The sequence below is a fragment of the Lissotriton helveticus genome, chromosome 11 (assembly GCF_964261635.1).
Source record: "Lissotriton helveticus chromosome 11, aLisHel1.1, whole genome shotgun sequence".
NCBI lineage: Eukaryota > Metazoa > Chordata > Amphibia > Caudata > Salamandridae > Lissotriton > Lissotriton helveticus.
The window spans coordinates 533,611,523-533,632,412 of NC_136072.1; the positions used below are offsets into that span (position 1 = coordinate 533,611,523).

The window sequence follows — 20,890 nt, forward strand, 5'->3', positions numbered from 1 at the left end:
AATGCTAGCACCAAAATCTTGAGTGCTGAGCATGTGTGTGCTAATGTGCAGTACAAGTGTATCTGAATGAGCCAGTGCGATGCAGACATGCCATGCCATGTGTGTAAAATAGTAGGGTTGCTTTCCCAGGATATCTGAAGTGTATTGCTGGCATTCCTGAGATGGGAGGGGGTATACAAAGTCACTCAAGTGAGGAAAGAATAGGCAGGCTTTCCCTTAGAAGTTGGTTAGGTCCTTTCTGATGCAAAAGGCTATTAATTTGTCTTCTTGTACTGGCATTTGATGGATGGCAGGGGGAGAAGGGTGAAGAGTGAGGGTCTGTTGTCAGTGATAAATGGTTCCTTTGAGGGGGAACCAACCTTCCTGATCTCTGTCACAATTGGTCGTATATTGCCAGGGTGCAGCCTACTCACACCCCTTTTGTATCTCCCAGGTGGATGCTCCACCTGGAAGCTGCCCTGCTGTGAACAGCATCACTCACGTTAAAGACTGGGTCAGAAAAATGGCCGGCCAGGCACACACATAGTCTCTCTGCAAAAACCATATTAAAAAGTGGGAGCTTCTGACGTACTTGTTCCATTTCAAGTTCTCTCCAACCGCGGGATGCCAGCGCCATGATCTTTAAAAAAGTGACCCACACAGTGGCTCTCTCCGATCTTCTATAATATACCTAACCCCTACTCCACTCTTTCCTCTCCTACCTCCTTCTACTTTGGCCAACATCCCTGTGGGTACCCAGAGAAAAGCATAAGATAATGTTTTCCGTGACTATCCACATATAACCTTTCCATGGCCATGCCAACTCACTCCCAGTGCCATCTCAGCCTGGCCCACTGTCCTGAATAGCCTTGGGAAGACTGTTGACCTCAGTTTTTGATCCTGCGGTCGAGTTTGTTTCACACAGATTGGAACAGTAGGCCCTCCTCTACTTCTCACCCATGAAAAATATGCGCCAAAGAAATCACTACTCCTGGTCCAGAAGCTTTTTGTTTTTTTCAAAACCTTTTATTGGAATGTACAAAAACATTTACATCTTGAAATAAGATTTAAAAGTGAAAAAATATGCTCTAGACGACGATAAGACCAACAGACCGAGGAATGATTGGTTAGGGAATCAAACCTCGTTGCAGTGCATAGTGTGGTCGGCCATGTTTGTAGGCAACTCAAAGCCGCAGTGTGCTGCAACCAAACTTTTTGAATAGCTTTATTTTTACAATACAAACGTATTGACCTCTCAGTGTTTCCTGCTAGTCTTAATAATAGAAAAAATATGTATCAAAGTGCATAAGACACAGTCCTCTTATAATTTAACTGCTTTTGTATCTTTTTTGAAAGTATCAACCTTACTTTGTAGCCATTAAAGGGGTTCCAATGTTCCAAGTAGCAAACTTGTGTTCTTTAAGCCCGGTTCCAAACATGTTTTAAAGTAATTGAATTATTCGCAGACCATCTGAAAATCCGACAAAGTTGTGTTTCCTCTAGTGGACTTTCTAGGGTAAAGTTAAGAAACTGAGACTTTTTTTTTCTAAGCAGCCCGGAGAACAAACTCTATCACTCCAACGCCAGAACTCGTGTCACATCTCAGTGGACAGAACAGGGTGGGTGATTGGGGGAAGAGATCGTGCGTGAAGTACAGGAGTATAAATGTATGGTTTACCATTTTCTACGCTCTGTAGGTAGGTGTGTAATCCTGCCTCTTATTTGGAATGGCCAGGATTTTTTTTATGACATGGCTTCTAACAGGGAATGTTTGTGTTGTAAAACATGTGGTTCTGTACGTAGACCAGTATGGTTTCTGGAAGAGGTTGAGACTAGATTACAGAAACCTCAGTGTGATGGGGGATGAGGTGAGCGGATCATAAACCTGGATTGCGCATTGGATCCTGAGCTTTCTTGAGATGGAGCATGGTTTGGGTGCTGTAGCGAATCCTCGGCCACTAGTTAGGAAGAGCCAATGTTGTTCCCATGGCGAGGGCGTGAACAACATCGTGGTAGGCAGGTCACCTCCACTAGCATTGGGTTTACGGTTCAACAGAATAATGTGGGTGAGGGGGGCTGTTGGCCTTTGGAGGACCCTTCCAATTGTCCATTGTCCTTCCCATTCCCGCTCCTCTACTGCCGTTGGCACACTCGAAGCCTTGATCTTGGTTTTCCTGCTCTACTCTGAGACCGGCAGGTTAGACCTGGACCGCAATCACAGCGCTGAAAGATCTCAGGTCTCTGAGCAGGGTCTTTGTGCTTGCGCCCTGAGCAGACTTGCCCCTCATGAAGCACCACCTTGCAGATTTTGGTCCAGAAGTGTCGCGCACAGCAGAGTCCAGTATCACAATCCTGGGTGCGCAAGCAGCTCTCTCCTTCTTGCACTTAAAAAGGAGAAAAAATCAGGACATCACCGTTAAGGTGTTGCTGCATCCAAAAAGCGGTTAAGGCAAGGTGATGGTTAACTTTCAAGCCATAGATACGTTTTCAACATGAAATGTATTTCAGCTAGGCATTATAACACAAGGGAACAAGTCCCCCCTGCACCCCCATTAACCATTTGCAGCATATTGCTTAATTTAAAAACATCCACATTGAAAATAAATATGATCATAATAAAACGAAAATAAATTCAATCATAACAAAATTCTTGTGGCGTGTCATAAGAGGTCCTTCCATTCTCTAGTTATCTTGTTACCAGTTCACTAGAGATGTTTAGACATTCTCTAGTCTCTTCCATCATCAGAATAAATTGCTCCTCAAATTGTGTAATTTCATTCACCAATAAAAGCTGCAGCAACATTCATATTGCTTTGGAACCAAAATACAGGGACTCATTTCTCTTATCCCTAGTTCGACCCAGCATTCATGGCCATTAAACAACTTCATCACTCATGTGGTCTAATATAGTCCCAGACTAACCCCAGGATCTTATTGAGAATGTTGATTGGATCAGGTACCCCACCGAATTTGATTTTTCCAGAGAAAACAGTACCTTTCTGTTCGCCTTAATGTGAAGGAAATCTCAGACTTATATTTATGTATTTATTTATAGAGGACTTTTGTATAGCGCAGCATGTCGCATTTCGGTAACTTCAGAGTGCTAACAGGTAAAAAAAACCTTTTATTTAATGGAAGGTACCCAATTAGGCCGATAGTGAGGTCCTGCAGCTAAAACACATAAAGCACTAGTCTGTACAGTGTGTGGTTTTATATGAATGAAGGTTGGTGACTATCTAGGAATAGCCAATGATGCTTGGAGACTGTTTCTGTCCACCTGGAAGCAACTTTTGTAAAGCTGGTCTGCTATATCGGTAGGCGATAAGCATAGATCACCTCTTTCTGTTGGCTTATTGGTAAGTAATAGGCATGGATCACCTCTTTCCAGTGGTATATTCGTAGGTTATAGGCATGGATCACCTCTTTCTATTGGTAGGTAATAGGCATTGGTCACCTCTTTCTATTGGTAGGTGATAGCATTGGTCACTTCTTTCTATTGGTAGGTGATAGGCAAGGATCACCTCTTTCTGTTGGCTTATTGGTAGGTAATAGGAATGGATTGCTTCTTTCTATGGGTATATTGGTCGGGGATAGGCATTGATCACCTCTTTCTATTGGTCTGTGATAGACATGGATCACCTCTTTCTATTGGTCTGTGATAGGCATGGATCACCTCTTTCCATTGGCATTTTGGTAGATAATAGGCATGGATCGCATCTTTCTATTGCTATATTGGTGGATGATAGGCATGGATCACCTCTTTAACTGTGTGGTATAAAGCAGGTCACCCACTTTGCTGAAATAGATGAGAAAAGTAGAGTACAGTGGTTGATAATGGTGTAATTAGGTACATCACATTTCATACATTAACCATTCCACTCATTTAAAGTCACACTGGCAATAACTGCTCAAACCAATTTTGCTATTCTCACATTGTGGCCTGCAAAGAAGTAGCTACTTCCCTACAATAGTAGGCCATATCACTCAACCTATTTTTTATGTAGTACGGTAGAATTGTCTGTGTATTAGAAGTATAGTTTCATTTTAGCCTGGAAAACTAGAAAAAGCCCCGGGTTGTCAGATTCTGGGCAGCTCCTTTGCAACATTTAGGTAACTGATGACCTTCCAGAATAAGTTTTTTTTTTTAGGTCGAGCAGCGTAGTCTGCTCGAGACCTTATGTTGCCCGTATCTGGGAATGTGGACAGCAATGTGCCATGCGCTTTTCCTTTCCAGTTTTCACCGCGGGAGCGCGCCTCTCAGACGCGATTGCGCAGACACGCACACACAGCCCCTGCTTTCGCTTGGCTTGCATGCAAACACGGCGCATACACACACAGCCAGCCCCCACCCCCTGCACACACACAGGCGGGCGCGCACATACACACGCTGCCGCCCCCCCTGCACACACACACATACACACAGACACGCACGCATACACACGCACGCATACACCCGCCGCAGCCCCCAGCCCCCCCCCCGGCCGCCGCCACCGCCACCGCCGCATACATACAAGCGCCCTCCCCCCCAAAGCCCCACTTACCGCCATTCTAAACTTCTGCAGCCTCCGCGGGGCTCTCCCTCGGGCATGGGAGCCCCGCGTCACCAGCACTGCTTCTCTCCGTGGGCGAGTGCGCGGGCTTCCGAAGACGGAAGTCCCGCCCCATGGAAGGTTTCGGTTTCGCGCACGTCGCCCTGCCGGACTAACCAGCTAGCACGGGCAGATTGCGCTGTAGCCTGATCCGACCCAGATCAGCCCCGAGGATTAAAGGGGTGCCTTTCGGATGCTGGCCGATGAGGCAGCGCCTTGTGGCCCTTGTGTGCTGGCACCGGGCTGGGCCCGAGAGTCGGAGGTCATCCGGTGAGAAACAGAGTAAACTGGAGCCAGGAGCTTCTGGGAGAAGAGGGCCATTTGTCCGGTCAGACACCAGAACCAAATTGCAGAGGCGCTCTCTGTAAAATTATCCAATACTTGTTTTCAGGTCTGCGAGTGGTTTGACTAACTGAGCTACCGACTGAGAGTGAGTGAGGGCATGGCGAGTAGGCTAGGGAAGCGACTGAGTAAGCGAGTGAAGGAGTGAGTGTATGGCGTGAGTGAGCGAATCAGTGATTGAGTACATGAGGTTAGTGAGCGTGTGAGCAAGTGAGCATGGGCTGAGTAAGGAAGTGAGTGGATAGCTGGAGCGAGGGCACAAGGAACAAATTGAAGGACTGAGTACTTGGATGCGCTGACCGTGGAAGTAAACACCGGGATGGTGAGACAGCCGACGCCGTGTGTGAGTGACAAAGATAGTGAGGACGTTGTTACTAAACAGAGGAGCGAGAGGCGCAAGTATCACTAAATATGAAAAGTGAACTACCTCCAGGCGCTGGCTCGTTTAACTGAACAAGAAAATAAAGCCGCAGGTTCAGGGGTGCAGGCGACAAGTAACCTCCCTTGGCGTTCTAAGGAGTGACTGCCATGCGCGGGAGTTCAGAGACGAGTCCCTCTGCTCCTCGTGCCCCGTTAGCTGGGCGTGGTCCGGCCCTTTATCACTGACATAAAAATGTTTCGTCACCTTAAAGCACCCGCAGCCGCCGAGCCTCCTCGAAGCGCCTGACCTCAGAGCGGAGACGCGGTGCAGGCAGGTCAAGTCTGCGAGACTGCTGCAGGGAGGGGCGTCGGTCTGCTCACAAGCCCTACGCCTGCCCCTGTGCTCACTTCAAAGCTGAGGCGCCTTGATGCGCCGGATGAGATCAAGGCACCTGCGTGTTTCCAGACCGTGCGAGGCGCCAACCGTGCCGCACGTGGGATCACAGCAAGTGTATGTGGGAGACACCAGCGCTATGCGGGAAAACTACAGCGACAAAGCGACATGTGCCCCATCTGTCTGCCCATCTATCTATCCACCCATCCATTCAATCCATTCATCCGCCCATTTACCCCTCTGTCCATCCATTCACACCTACATCCATACAAATGTTCATCCGTCAAGTGTTTCTGACCGTCTGTCATAGATGTATTGGTGTTCGTATTCATGCATTCATCCAGCATGCAGTCTCATTCCAGTGTTTGTCATTGTTCCGCCCAGTCTGCAATATCCACCCATGCAGCCAAACAAACCGCAGTCTAGTATGTCTGCTCAGCCATTCTGCAATTTATATCAATCCATCATTCAATCATCCATTCAACATGCTCTACCCATTCTGCCTGACCAGCTCTTCAATCAACAATATCTATCCCTCACGCCATCAGTTCATCCATCCAACCATGCGTGCAATATGTAGGATCGATCCAATGTGGTGTTCTGTAGGCAGTATGGACAATCTACCCTATCCACCCAATCAAACATCCGTCCGTCCGTCCATCCATCCATCCATCCAGCCATCAGTACATCCGTCCATCCATCCATCCGTCCGTCTTCCCGTCCGTCCATTCATCCATCCATGTATTCGTCCGTCCGTCTTTCCATCCATCCAGCCATCTATCTGTTGATCCAGTATGTAGTATCCTTCCAGACAGTTTGTCTGCTCTTTCTACAGTATCCATCTAGATGTCAATAAGCTGCACCAACAAAGCCACCACATCTGGTACCCTTTGTTCAAACTACAAAAACCATCCGCATAGCCAATAAGCAATATACATCCACTCTGTCTGCTTTCTGGCCACTCCATCTATCCATCATCCCATCCATCCATTTACTCATCCTATCCATCTATCGCCCTCACTCTATCTATAGCCCTCACTCTATCTATAGCCCTCACTCTATCTATAGCCCTCACTCTATCTATAGCCCTCACTCTATCTATCGCCCTCACTCTATCTATGTATCGCCCTCACTCTATCTATGTATCGCCCTCACTCTATCTATGTATCGCCCTCCCTCTATCTATGTATCGCCCTCACTCTATCTATGTATCGCCCTCACTCTATCTATGTATCGCCCTCACTCTATCTATCTATCGCCCTCACTCTATCTGTCTATCGCCCTCACTCTATCTATCTATCGCCCTCACTCTATCTATCGCCCTCACTATATCTATCTATCGCCCTCACTCTATCTATCGCCCTCACTCTATCTATCGCCCTCACTCTATCTATCGCCCTCACTCTATCTATCTATCGCCCTCACTCTATCTATCTATCGCCCTCACTCTATCTATCGCCCTCACTCTATCTATCAAATGGTTCAAATAAGTTCTTCAATGTTTCAAGCTTTATTACAAATGTCACAAAAAAGATGTTAATATTTCACTTCTGTTCTTGTATTTTCGTCACAATAAAATACACTGAACATAATCACAAAAGTTGTTTACAAAAGTTTAAGCTATTGCCATTACAAATTACAATAACTTTTATTTAAGTATTAATTATTAAAAAAATAAAAGCCATTGTTATTTGTAATATCAATACATCCAAGTCACGTAAATACAACACATATTGCATTACAAATGCTATAGGTGTCACATTTGCAAAAGTTAAAACTATTGCCATTGTAAATGACAAAGCTATTAATTTCGCTATTTTCAAAACCAACACATAAATAAAACAATTGTCATTCACAATACCAATAGCTCAAACTTTCCTAATGCGAGACCTATTGCATTGCAAATGCTTGTTTATATAACTTGGTCAAAGTTCAGCCAGGACTGACCACATTGCTAGTCCCTGTTTAGAGCAAGTATGTTCTGGTCATGCCATTATAGGCTAAAGTCCCTCCACCGTCTCACAATAAAGGAAAGAGCACAGTTCAAATCCTTCTGCCTCATCCACAAAATGGTCCATAGCCAATTGCCAGGCCATCTAGTCAAGTTGTTCATGCTTTACCTTCCATTAGAAGATTAAGACCTGCAAATCCCAACTTATTATTGTGCGACCTAGCCTTTAAAAGACATTTGGGGGAAGGATCCATCAAGTTCAAGGCTCATCTCTATGGAACTCTTTACAACTGATGGTAAGATTGAATGCTAAGTTTCTCAAACCCTTGAGGAAGCTAAAACTTCTCTCTCTTCAAGCCCACTTGGATAGACTACTTCCTCATACTAGCCTTCTTAATCTCCTGTCCTGGCCTGGGCCTTGCTGGTTAGAAGACTAAAATTGTCTGTTGCACTTATCCCCCTCAAGTACTCCTGACCCTTTGAACCTCACAATCAGTTTGTTAAAGTTGGGTGGGGGTATTTACTGCACGTGGTAAACTCAATTCCCCCAGGATGAGGTATTCACCACATGTGGTAAATGCTTCCTATAGCAGGTTTTTAGTAGGAAAATGTAGCATGTCAGTTTTTAACACACCAAGGGCCATATTATCAGGAACGTCGATAACATTATCGCCGCTTTAGCGGCAGGAAACTGCCGCTAAAGTGGCGATAAGGGGCTTGATAATATGCCCTTGTGAATTCCTATAGAAGCCCAGGTTCTGGTGTGAACCTGGGCTTCTATGGGAATTCACAAGGGCATATTATCAAGCCCCTTATCGCCCGTGGCGATAATGTTATCGCCGTTCTTGATAATATGGCCCCAAATCCTGCATATTTCGACTTTTTTCTGAGCCCTTTCCCTGATATATTTCGGCAGGTTTGACCTGCCCAAATTTATCAGGGGAAAACTTCAGAGGCGCGATAATGATCATACAACTTGCAATTCCAATCCCTTTGGAAACATGCTTGCGCAGGGATCAGAATTTAGCCCTAAAATCATAATGAGGGACTTTTGACTTTTCTCTTAGGCTTCATCTCCTTTGTATCAGCATCCATAATTAATGGAGTGTGTATTTTGATAATATACCTGTATTGACCAGCTGCCTGGTAACTGACCTCGAACTTACATCATTCTTCCCACAACCATGTATCTGACCCCAAAGTCCTCTATGGTTACCACAAAGTGGTTTCCAGAGCTTTTCAAAAAGCTGATATGAAATCAACTAAAAAATACCCTGTTATCCCATGTCATACCTTTAGTGGCAGCGGGTGCACTACTATCTGGTTTCTTCTTTCGTCTTTTCTCCCTGGTTGGCAGTTCAGGTATAACTTTGGTGTTGGAGATAGGACTTCCGTAGCCTTCCAGCTGCTTTTCTTGCACTGCAGCTGTGTCATCTGGCTTTGCACAAATACCTGAATTAAAATATATTAGTTAGTGTTGTTTATCACCACCTAACAACATTGTATAGCAGAGCTGTTTTTAAAACGACTTTCAGATGTTGCAGCGCAGAATCCAGGCCCTTATCATGAGGCCGCGCGGAAGGACCTGCTATGTTCTTAAATGCTTGATCAGTACCAATACAACTGTGTACGCAAATGTTGTCCTTCACTGCTGCAGTGGCTTAATCCAACATGATGCCCCCCCCATGCAGAATGTTATATGGGGTCCGTGAGTCTCCCATATAGCACAGATATTCATTGGTCTTGAGTTGAATGGGCCCCCTAAAGATCTGGAGACCTTCTGCACTGCAGGGGGTGCAGGGGCCTGCAATACACGCCTGCACCACTTCCCTTCACTGTGGCAACAAGGACGAGAACATGAACTGTGGACTCTGTGTCTTGTTTATGTACTCTGCTAGCACTCCCTGTATCAATGCCTCTTGCTTTATGTCCAGTTTTGTGCTCAGCTTGTATTCCGTATTTCAATCGCCAGCTTTGTGTCCTGTATGGGTGCTCTGCTTGTATTCTTGAATCAACGCTCTGCTTTGTGTCTTCCACCTGTGCTATGCTTATAGTCTAAATGTCAGTTTACTGATTTGAGCCCTGCATTTCATTTTTTTCTTTACTTGTTGCTCTGTTTTTTAGGTCTCGCCTTTGAGTTAGCTTTACCTTCCTTGTCAAACTACTTTTTTTTTTTTAAGATTCAAATATATGTTATACATACATGGGGGCTTTTGTTCACTAGGCCCCATCTACTGGTCTAAAAAATTGTTATTCACATTTTCTTTCTCCTTACTACCGCGGACAGTATTGGGCAATTAGTTATTCCCTTCAATTTGAGTGATTGCAAAAAGTATGTGCACATTGTTCATATCCACCTAAAATAGTTTATTTCTCTTTAGTGACAAAGCTGGCTCAAAATGCACTTTACTTATTGTTGTCTTAACTTTAAATACCTGGGACTTATTTACAAGCCTCTTGCGCCGCCAGTGCGTCACTTTTTGTGATGCACCGGCGGTGCATTTTGCTGCCTCATATTTACAAGGACACCTAAAGCCACCCTGCGTGGCTTTTCGTGTCCTTGTAAATACAGGCCCATTTCACGCAGCACTTTGTGTGCAAGGGGTGTGCCATGTGTGTTGCTGTGGGTGTTCCCACGTAATACCCTCTGGCTTCTGCCACATTCACAGATTTACAACCTTTTGTACACCTGGGAGTGCGTCAGAATGCTATGCGTCCCCAGGGGAAGTGTAGGGAGGCGCAACAAGAAGGAATGTTTTCGTTTCTACTCGTTTGTTCCTCTTTCTATGCGTGCTGCATCCTGCAGCACACATTATAAGAGGAAATCACCACTTGTGATTGTTTTTGTGCAGGAAGGTGTCCCTTCCCACACAAAAACAATCTCACCCGCAACGCAGGCATCCTTGCATCATAGCACAAGGGTGCCTCAGTTGGCACTGGGCAGCAAATTGTGCGCCAGCGCTGGGAAAAGGCAGAAATGCACCATATTGTGTTAAATACAGTCATTCCTGTCCTTTCCCTGTCACACAGAGCAGTGCAGCAAGGTGACTTGCTGAGCGAGTTCTACATAAATAAGCGCCTTTGTTTATTTGAAGCATTTTCTGATGTAAATAACATACTGTGCATACTCTTACTATCTAATATTGGTCTTGAAACATTACATATTTTTTCTTAGAAGGGGTTTTGTTTTCAAAGTGACTCATGACACGACCCCTGAAATAAACAATACACCATGACACAGACTCCATCTCAGATTGTGCTTTTTCTGCCATCTGTTGTAGGCATATTTTAGTGCTCTTTTATACAGGTGCACATCAAGAAAAGCTTTTTTAGTGCCACTGCACCAGAAAACCAAGAACTTCCAGGGTGTCATTGAGAACACCTTTGTAACACTAACCACTTTGGGATTGCGCTGAGGATCCTGAGGCCTGTTAATTTCTCAATGACTCATTTGGGGGATTTATGGAATAAATGTTGTTTACATTTCCACCACTTGCAATAGTATTTTTCTGTGGTCAGACCAGCATCGACTTTCAACCTTTGTCTACAGACGTACCACAATGAAAGCGTCTATGTGTAGCGTGCAATGCTATTTGGTACGAGAAGACCACTCAGCACCGAAGGGACATAAGTTTGGTGCACTGTACGGTCATGCAGGGCCAGATCTCTACCAAGTCTCTGTCTGGCAGAGTAACCCAAGATTGTGAATACTTCAAGACCAGTGACAATTTGGAGAGAGATTTGGGGGCGTCTGATAGCCCTGTCCCAGGAGACCAATGACCAATGATCTCCAGCCCCCAAACAAAGCCTATACCCAGGAATAATACTACAACTATAATAAACATATTTCTCCTTGTTACTTCTCACCTGAGGAGGCGTAGCAGTTTTGCCAAATTACCGCTTATGGTAAACCTGGAAATACATCAAAATCCATGGGATTGGTGTGGGAACACCCACACAACCCCCATGGGATACCTCTCTCGGAAAAAGTAACGCAATGCAGCGATTTGTTCTGTGTTGCGTTACTCTGGATTTATCAAGCCACTCAAAGCCAAGCAATGTTTCCTTGCATTGCCTGATAAATCGCATAGCAAGGGTTGCCTCAGTCTACACTTTGACGCACTTAAGTTCCCAGTTAACTAGTTAAGGATGAAAGAAAGAAACAAGCATTAATAGAAAAGGGAAAGAAGAATGAAAGGTTGAAAGGAAGGAAACATCGGAGGAAGGAAGGGTGAAAAGAAAGATATGAAGAATAATTGGATTGATGATGGATGGATGGAGAGGTGGGTGGATGGGTTAAAGGATGGCAGATTAAACGGGCAACTGAGACTTTGATGGATGGACTGGTGAAAGAATGGAAGACTAAATGAGAATCTGAGTGGATGGATGGCAAAAATTAACAATGGATGGAATAATGTCTTTACTGATGGATGTGTAAGTGAAAGGGTGAATGTATTGGTGGATGGATGGATGCATTGGCGGTGATGTGTGAATGAACAGAATAGTGAACATTGAATAATGAACGAATGGATGACAGAAGGTAAAAGTGAAATGTGATATCGGAGGGTGAATCGAAGGGTGAAAGGATGAATGTATAGATACTCCAATGGAAGAGACAAGGCAGCACTTCTAGGAAGGTACCAGTTCGCTTGCCCTTTCTTGATGCCATCAGAGCTGTGGTCCAAAGTGCGGGCTATTTATATTTTCTGGCTAATCCCTTGCTTTAGATACTGATCTACCTCCATTCTGTGGCAGAATCATCAGCCCGCTGTGTCTTTCAACATTGAGTGACACTTCTGCTCGCCTTGGCTGTATCCAACTATGGTCCCAGGTCTGCTCCTTTCGTGACAATACCATTGTCATATCTTCTTCTGCCAGTTCCCTGCTATATCCATGCCCACCTCCCTCTCCGCATCAAGCTGCTTCAGCGACAGCTCGGCCCAGCTTCATGCCAATGCCCTGCTCGGGTGACGTGCCCCTCTCTTCCAGCTGGGAGTTCCTTCTTGCAATGCCATGCCTCCCATCTCAGCCAGTGGCTCAGTGGACTACACCACAGCAACTGTCGTCTCTAACAGTGGCAGTGCCCACTTCCAGTCACACCTGTCCCTTTCTCTGGCAGGGCACTCCTCCAGCACCACGCCCACCCACATCCCCCGCCCAGTTGGGCATCCACCAAGAGTGGCCTTACCGTTCACACACTGGATACCCGGGCAGCACATGGCGCTGTTCTGGCATCGTCTCCGCAGGTGGTGGCACGTGACACAGGATGGCGCCTTCCCGTCAGAGCGTAGACATACCTGCCCGTCCCTGCAGTCCCGGTCTGCCTGACACGGGAATACCTGCGAAGAAAAAGACCTGGGTTCAGGGAACGGTTAGTACAGATAGCCCCTACCTTCACTCTGAGGATTACTCGCCTGCCTCTATCTAGGGCTCCATACAGCACTCACCCTGACTTCAGCAATATACTTACCGTCCCTGTGCCACACCTTTTTTCACTGCACTGTAACTACAAATTAATCCACCCCATTAGCCACCGCTATGGCCTTCGCTCCATTGCCAATCAATCACGCCATTTCATCCCTTGGTATGACGGGGGCATGGCGCTCCCCGATATCAGGAGGTATTATTGGGCTACCCAGCTGTCTGCCATTAACCACGCAATGTATTCCCCGGGTCGAGATCCGGCCTTTGAGATGGATAGACTCCAGCTGCCGAGAGGGGATTTTAATAGAGCGCTTTATTCCAGATCGGCCGGGCGCCATCTTACGGGCCCGTCCAGGACCGCAGTCAATGTGTGGCGCGCCGCGAATGTGAGTTTGGGATGGGAGAATCGACTGACAATGGCGACTCCGCTTTATGCTTCTGAACGTTTGGGGTGTCTCTGGTCTACTAAGGGCTTTGACCGCTGGGATATGATTGGGATATGTAAAGTGGGTGATGTATGTGTGAAGGGTAGAGTGAAGTCTTTCCAGGCCCTTAAGGCAGAATATGACTTGAGTGATAGAGAGTTTTTTCGGTATCTGCAGGTCCGGCATGCCCTGTCCTCAGTTCTGACTCCTGATGTGACCCTGCCCGAGTCCTCCCCCCTTGAGGATCGCATACTGGATGGACACCTGCCCGATAGCACTATCTCCCTTATTTACAAGAAACTGATTAATAATCGCGCTGACTTACTGGTCCGACTTAGGGAGGTTTGGGTCGGTGACGGGTTGGACTTGGATGACGAGGATTGGCAGTCGGCACTCTCTTCTCCGAAAGAGGTCGCCATCCCCGCCCGTCTTCGTTTGGTTCAACTTAAGATCCTCCACCGGGTGTATGTAACTGGTCCGCGTCTGGTAGTGATGGGTTTTTCCCCGGATGGCTTATGCAAGCGTGGTTGTGGGATGAATGCTACATTTCTGCATATTCTTTAGGAGTGCCCGGTGGTAGCAGCCTACTGGATTGATGTGCTTGCGGTGATGACTTTCGTGACTGGTATTACCCTGCGGCCTGAGGCCCGACGATGCCTGTTGAATGTGTGGGAACCCACCGACTATTCTGTGGCCCAGACCAGATGGGCGACCTTGGGATACATGGTCGCGAAGCGGGACATTGCGCAACTCTGGGGCGCATCTAGACCTCCCGACGTCTCGGTGTGGGAAGACAACATGGACTGGTCCATGTTCCGAGAGAAGACCGTATATGTCGCTAGGGGCAGACCCAGGGCGTGGACGAAGATTTGGGGTCAGTGGAACGCATATCGTGGAGATATTTGTACCCCTCCCTTGGTTGACACTCCCGATGTTACCCTATCTCCCTAGGCTGGCGTTCCCGAAATTTTTCATGCTGTTTTAGGATTTTCCTGTCCTCCCCGCTGTCCGCCCCCCCCCCCGGCCTTGCCGAGTCCCATTGATTGTGCTTTCGTCTTCCTGATTAGTGGCTTTCCCCTCCGCCTTCTGGGCTGACTTGATTACTGTGCATTAGCCTTGTTTAGAGTTCGTTGTTTTGTATGCCTAATACAGAAAATTGTTATGTCCTGTCCTATGTTTTGAGCAATAATTGGTATCTGATTTGTGCCTGGCCACTGAAGTGATCGTTTGCTTCTTATGTTGTGCATTGCTATTAGCGGCCAGCCCGTGTGGTTGTAGGCCCATCTCTGTAATTTTTATTTGATTGCTCAATAAAAGTCTTTAACCAAAAAAAAAAAAAAAAAATCACGCCATTTCACTGCCCGTCACCTTCAGCGTCAGTGAGGGCAGACAATTAGATTTTTAGGGAAAAACAACATGAGGGGCCAGATTCACAAAGGTTTACTACCAGGTTAGCGTTACCTTTGTAATGCTAACCCCACGCTAAACCTATTTGGGGATTAACAAACCAACGCTAATTGGTATTAGTGTTGAAATCTTATTTAAGGCCACTGCGACACTGGAGATTCACTTTTGTTGATGCTCCGGTGATGCACAGCACGGAGCCATATTTACAAGGCCACGCAAAGCCACCCTGCCTGTAAATATGTCTCCTTTCACGCATTACTCTGCGTGAAAGGGGCATTCCATGGGTGTTGATGTGGGTGTTCTCACGCAACATCCATGGATTCTAAGGCATTCCCAGATTAACAATGTTTTGGAAACATGGGAATGCGTCAGATTCTATTGCCTACCCAGGTAAGGTGTTGAAGTGGCGTAACGAGGAGAAATACCTTTATTCCTCCTTGTTTTTTGCTCTTTCTATGTGTGCTGCATTCTGCACCAGACATAGAAGGAGGAAAACACCACCAATGATTGTTTTTATCCTTTCCTGCACAAAAACAATCATCCCTGCAATGCAGGCACCCTTGCATCATGGTACAAGTGGGAAACATTCTTTACAACGCAACTTTTACCACGCAGTGCTTTTACATCGCAACTTTTGCAACGCAAACCATTACAACGCATTGCGCTGGGGGGCGCTCTAGGATAGGGAATAGATTTAATTTACTATCCAACACCTTCCCTACTATCCACGGGGACTGGAGTTGGAATAGTAAATTAAACTATTCACTATCCAGCACCCCAAAGCGCTCTGCGTTGTAACAGCATGCGTTGTAAAAACTGCGATGTAAAAGCATGCGTTGTAATGTCATACATCCGGTACAAGTGTGCCTGCGTTGGCGCTAGGCAGTCAATTGTGCGCAGGCACAGAGAAAAACACAGGGTTGCGTCATATTGCTGTAAATACGCCGCATCCCTGCACTTTTCTAATGACGCAGCTTGGTGCACCAAGATGGCTTGCAGCGCCGCGCTGCATCATTTTCTAGTAAATACGCCCCCAGCGGCAATTGGTATTAGTGTTGGTTTGTATGGAAAAGTAATGCAAAGCAGCGCAAAATGCTGCGTTGCATAACTTTGTGTTAAGAGGACGTTCCCATGCAAGCACCCATGATTTTTTATACTAAACCCTATCTACTAACATTAGTAGACAGGGCTTAAAGCCAAAACATTAGCGCTGCTGGAAAGCAGGTGTTAAAGGAGAAATGTTTTTATTTCTCCTTTCTATTCCTACTTCCTAGGTTTTAAACTTGTCTAGCCAGAGTATTTTGTACTTCCTTCCTAAACAAAACCTATGGTAGACTCAGGCACGTCCTTTAGCAATATGGCTCTAAGGTGTGTGCCCGGCACACAGCAGCTGAAATCAGCACCAGCCCTAAGGAGAGAGACATATTTCTGTGAATATGGTGCTCTCTCCCTGTCACGCAGCGCACGCAGCCTCTTTCGTCACTGCGCTGCGTTACGTAACACGTTCAGAATCTGAGGCAAAGTGTTCTGTTGTTGCCAATAATGGCTCGAGGAAGACACTTATCCTGGTTCCTCTTGAATTTGATCCATGGAAGCCCTTCTACATGCCCCTATACCAGGACGGTCCCTTCCTGGAGCGAAGCCCCAGGCGAGCCCCAGTCTCTCTGTTGTCCAGTGCTGTTACCTTCCTTCAAACCAAGAATAGCATTATACCCTCCTCCTGTCAAACGCCCTGATTTTCCTGCTACCACAGCTAGGCTCTTTCGTTCTTGCTGCTCCCAGACCAGGCCCTGTCCAAATCTGGTGCCTTCCTTCTGTCACATGCTCTTATTTTCATGGTACCTCAGGCTAGGTCCTTTCCCTCCCTGCTGCATCGAGACCAGTACCTTGCCTTTCTTGATGACTGTACCCTCCTGCGTACTAGCACAGACCTCTTGCTGTTCATAACAGACCCAGCCCCGCCTTCCTTTAACTAATCATATCAGCTCCTGGCGTTGTTGCTGCCCAAAGCCCAACAAGTCTAGTGCACGACAAGGCGCTTGCACCCTTTTGCCGGTGACTAGACAGCAACCTTCTTCTTGTCTCATGCATTTTCCATTTCTGCTACCCATGCCATTTCATTCCATCTGCCCCAGACTACACCATCAACTTCCTCTGCTGCCACTCCATTTCCTTCCTGCTGCCTCAGCATCATATCCCACCTCCCTTTCATCCATACATTACCCTAATTTTTGTTGTCGCTCAGGCTGCCGCCTCATTCCCTAGTGCGACGCTAGGTCACGGCTTCCCTACGGCTCCATATACCCTCACTTCACTAGAATCAGTTAACCCCTCTCTTCCACCACTCACCCCTCTCTTCCACCACTCAGCCCCTCTCTTTCACCATTCACCCCCTCTCTTCCACCACTCACCCCCTCTCTTTCACCATTCACACCCTCTCTTTAACCACTCACCCCTCTCTTTCACCATACACACTCTCTTCCAACACTCACCCCTCTCTTTTACCATTCACCCCCTCTCTTCCACCACTCACCCCTCTCTTTCACCATTCACACTCTCTCTTTCACCACTCACCCCTCTCTTTCACCACACCACCTCTCTTTCACCACTCACCCCTCTCTTTCATCACTCACCCCCTCTCTTTCACCATTCACCCTCTCTTCCACCACTCACCCCATCTTTCACCATTCATCCCCTCTCTTCCACCACTCACCACCTCCCTTTCACCATTCACCCCCTCTCTTTCACCACTCAACCCCTCTCTTTCACCACTCACCCCTCTCTTTCACCACTCACCCCCTCTCTTTCACCACTCACCCCGTCTCTTTCACCACTCACCCCCTCTCGTTCACCACTCACCCCTCTCTTCCACCACTCACCCCTCTCTTTCACCATTCACACTCTCTCTTTCACCACTCACCCCTCTCTTTCACCACACCACCTCTCTTTCACCACTCACCCCTCTCTTTCATCACTCACCCCCTCTCTTTCACCATTCACCCCCTCTCTTTCACCATTCACCCTCTCTTCCACCACTCACCCCATCTTTCACCATTCATCCCCTCTCTTCCACCACTCACCACCTCCCTTTCACCATTCACCCCCTCTCTTTCACCACTCAACCCCTCTCTTTCACCACTCACCCCTCTCTTTCACCACTCACCCCCTCTCTTTCACCACTCACCCCGTCTCTTTCACCACTCACCCCCTCTCGTTCACCACTCACCCCTCTCTTTCACCACTCACCCCTCTCTTTCACTGCTCACCCCCTCTCTTTCACCATTCACCCTCTCTCTTTCACCATTCACCCTCTATATTTCACCACTCACACCTCTCTTTCACCACTCACCCTCTCTTTCACCACTCACCCCTCTCTTTCACCACTCACCCCTCTCTTTTACCGCTCACCCCCTCTCTTTAACCACTCACCCCTCTCACCACTCACCCCCTCTCTTTCACCACTCACCCCCTGTCTTACACCACTCACCCCTCTCTTTCAACACTTACCCCTCTCTTTCACCATTCACTCGCTCTCTTTCACCACTCACCCCTCTCTTTCACCACTCACCCCCTCTCTTTCACCATTCACACCCTCTCTTCCATCACTCACCCCTTTTTTCACCACTCGCCCCCTCTCTTTCACCACTCACCCCCTCTCGTGCCCCACTCACCCCTCTCTTTCACCACTCACCCTATCTCTTTCACCACTCACCCCCTCTCTTTCACCACTCACTCCAGCTCTTTCTCCACTCACCCCTCTCGTCCCCCACTCACCCCTCTCTTTCACCACTCACCCTATCTCTTTCAACACTCACCCCCTCTCTTTCACCATTCACACCCTCTCTTCCATCACTCACCCCTCTCTTTCACCACTTGCCCCCCCTCTCTTTCACCACTCACTCCAGCTCTTTCACCACTCACCCCCTCTCTTTCTCCACTCACCCCCTCTTGTCCCCCACTCACCCCTCTTTCACCACTCACCCTATCTCTTTCACCACTCACCCCCCTCTTTCACCATTCACACCCTCTCTTCCATCACTCACCCCTCTCTTTCACCACTCGCCCCCTCTCTTTCACCACTCGCCCCCTCTCTTTCACCACTCACTCCAGCTCTTTCACCACTCACCCCCTCTCTTTCACCACTCACTCCAGCTCTTTTCACCACAGACACTTACCACTTTTTTGTCATAATCTCTTCTCTCCCATTTACAGCACAGCTCTAGCCCTCTGTTGCCCTCGAGGTCGCACGTCTCTGTTACCTCAATCTTTCACCTCTCAGTTGACACATATCCTTTGCTCTGGTGTCCCAGACCCTGCCCCAGACCCTCACCCCTCAGTTGGCGCATGCTCTTACCTTCCTATTGCCCTGCACCTCTGCCGATCCGCGGATGGTGTTGTAGTCCAAGACTAAGGCACTCAGGGGGCAGTAGAGAGATGCCAGGCCCAAAAGCAGGACGCAGACCATCCTGTAGAAAGACACGTTCGACCTTGCTAGGCAGCGCCCTCTGGTGGATCCCGTTGGAGTCGACTGAGCTTGCTAGATGGATCCTCGCTATCTATCGCAGATATGCAACAGGGGGTCCCTGGGACTGGGAGCCACAAAAAAAAGTCGCGCTAGAAGTACTCTGCAGGCACCTGTGCCCTCGTGCCGGGAGTGTGAGAGGCAGAGGTGTCCAGGATATTTATAGCCCTCTCCGCTGCTGTCAGAACCCTTTCCTCCTCCTGCTCACCTGACTCCCACCCACACACACATCAACCTCTTTTTGATCAACAGCTACAAACACGAGCTCCTAGAGGGCAGAGAGCCGCCTCATAATTACTATATCAAAGAGAGTTAAAAGGACACGGAGTGGGGGCGGGAGGGAGAGGGCAGGATGTGGGTATTAACAGACACAGCCGATCAAGAGCACTTCCTTTTAATCTGTCAGAAAGGTCTTCTATCATCCGCCTGTTTCGCCGCCAGAGGAGTCCTATTCCCCTTGAAAAGGTTTGCTGCCTTTCCGCCTGAAAAGCCCAAAACAACCCGTTAAAAGTGTGTGGAAGTTTCCGTCGGTTACAGGATGAAAGGGGCGCGTCACCTGTGCCGGTCTCCAAAGGGCCGTCCCGCACCTGAGGAGGAGAGGGGGTGCTGGGGGTCGAGGGGTGTGGCGGAGAGGAGTGGGGTTAGCGGTCAATAGTGTCGAGCTGACCCTAGTGAAACAGACATGGCTTGGGGAAGGGTGTTATAGGGCAGATTGGTGTGATAGTGATGGGGAGGGTGATGCCCAGTGGTGGAGTCACCTGTCTGCGGTGTTCGTCGGTCCCCAGACACACAGGCATGGCTGGGGAGCAGCACAGAGGGTGGCAGAGACTTGAGAAGGGGACACCTCTCTGTGTCTGCAGTACAGTGCACAAGTCGGGGATACACGTGGGTAGACAGCGTCCACCCACTATTTCCACCGAGTGGACGCCGTCCACCCTGCCAAGGAGTTGTGCCCCACTGAAATATGCTGAACTGGCCCTGGTGTAATGTTCACACACCAAGGCAGGTTCAGCAGCGCCTGCATGTTGTCTGCTTTTGTTCCGAGCAGCAAGGTGCAAGTAGTGGCAAGAGAGCTTTGTTATTTCAAACTGGAGCTGGGCAGGGGCCATCATGTCTCCTTTTGTTCAAATATCTTTGCTAGTGATCAGGAGCCTCACATCTAAATGCAATGGAGGGGAAACAAAGGCACACAGCTTGTTGTCACTTGACAGGTACTTATGAGAGGCATGGTTTTGACTTTGTTCAGACCCTGAAAATAAGAAGTATGCATCTACTGTAAAAATGTCAGATGTGTTGGTCTGTTCCAGTATTTACACAAATAACAATTTAAATATCTATATTTTGTTTTTATTTCTTTTATACCGCTACTTATCCCAATGCAGGGTGTTAGAGCGCTTTACATCACACATAGGCATTAAACATTACCAATAGATTATATTAGTGTGTAGATCTATGTACAGGATGTGTTACAAAGGACAGTGAGGGTTACAAGGTATA

At 47.5% G+C, this 20,890-nt stretch overlaps 1 protein-coding gene across 1 annotated transcript; it reads right to left on the bottom strand.

The window, feature by feature from the left end:
* Window positions 1-983: 983 nt before the first annotated feature.
* Window positions 984-19,529, bottom strand: DKK4 (dickkopf Wnt signaling pathway inhibitor 4). The gene is made up of 4 exons (XM_078665368.1): window positions 19,226-19,529; window positions 12,804-12,954; window positions 8,909-9,067; window positions 984-2,363 (listed from the first exon to the last, which is right to left on the bottom strand). Exons 1-4 carry the CDS (start codon window positions 19,334-19,336, stop codon window positions 2,113-2,115), a joined length of 672 nt encoding a protein of 223 aa, XP_078521494.1. The 5' UTR covers window positions 19,337-19,529; the 3' UTR covers window positions 984-2,112.
* Between the last annotated feature and the right edge of the window lie 1,361 nt (window positions 19,530-20,890).

What these genes read in the sequence shown, in the direction of transcription:
- DKK4 (XM_078665368.1), bottom strand. Translation starts at nt 19,336, where the DNA reads ATGGTCTGCGTCCTGCTTTTGGGCCTGGCATCTCTCTACTGCCCCCTG. An exon ending in GGGTATCCAGTGTGTGAACG is followed by an intron (nt 9,068 to 12,803) that starts GTAAGGCCACTC and finishes ATTTTAATTCAG; the next exon opens with GTATTTGTGCAAAGCCAGAT. An exon ending in TGCACCCGCTGCCACTAAAG is followed by an intron (nt 2,364 to 8,908) that starts GTATGACATGGG and finishes CTCCTTTTTAAG; the next exon opens with TGCAAGAAGGAGAGAGCTGC.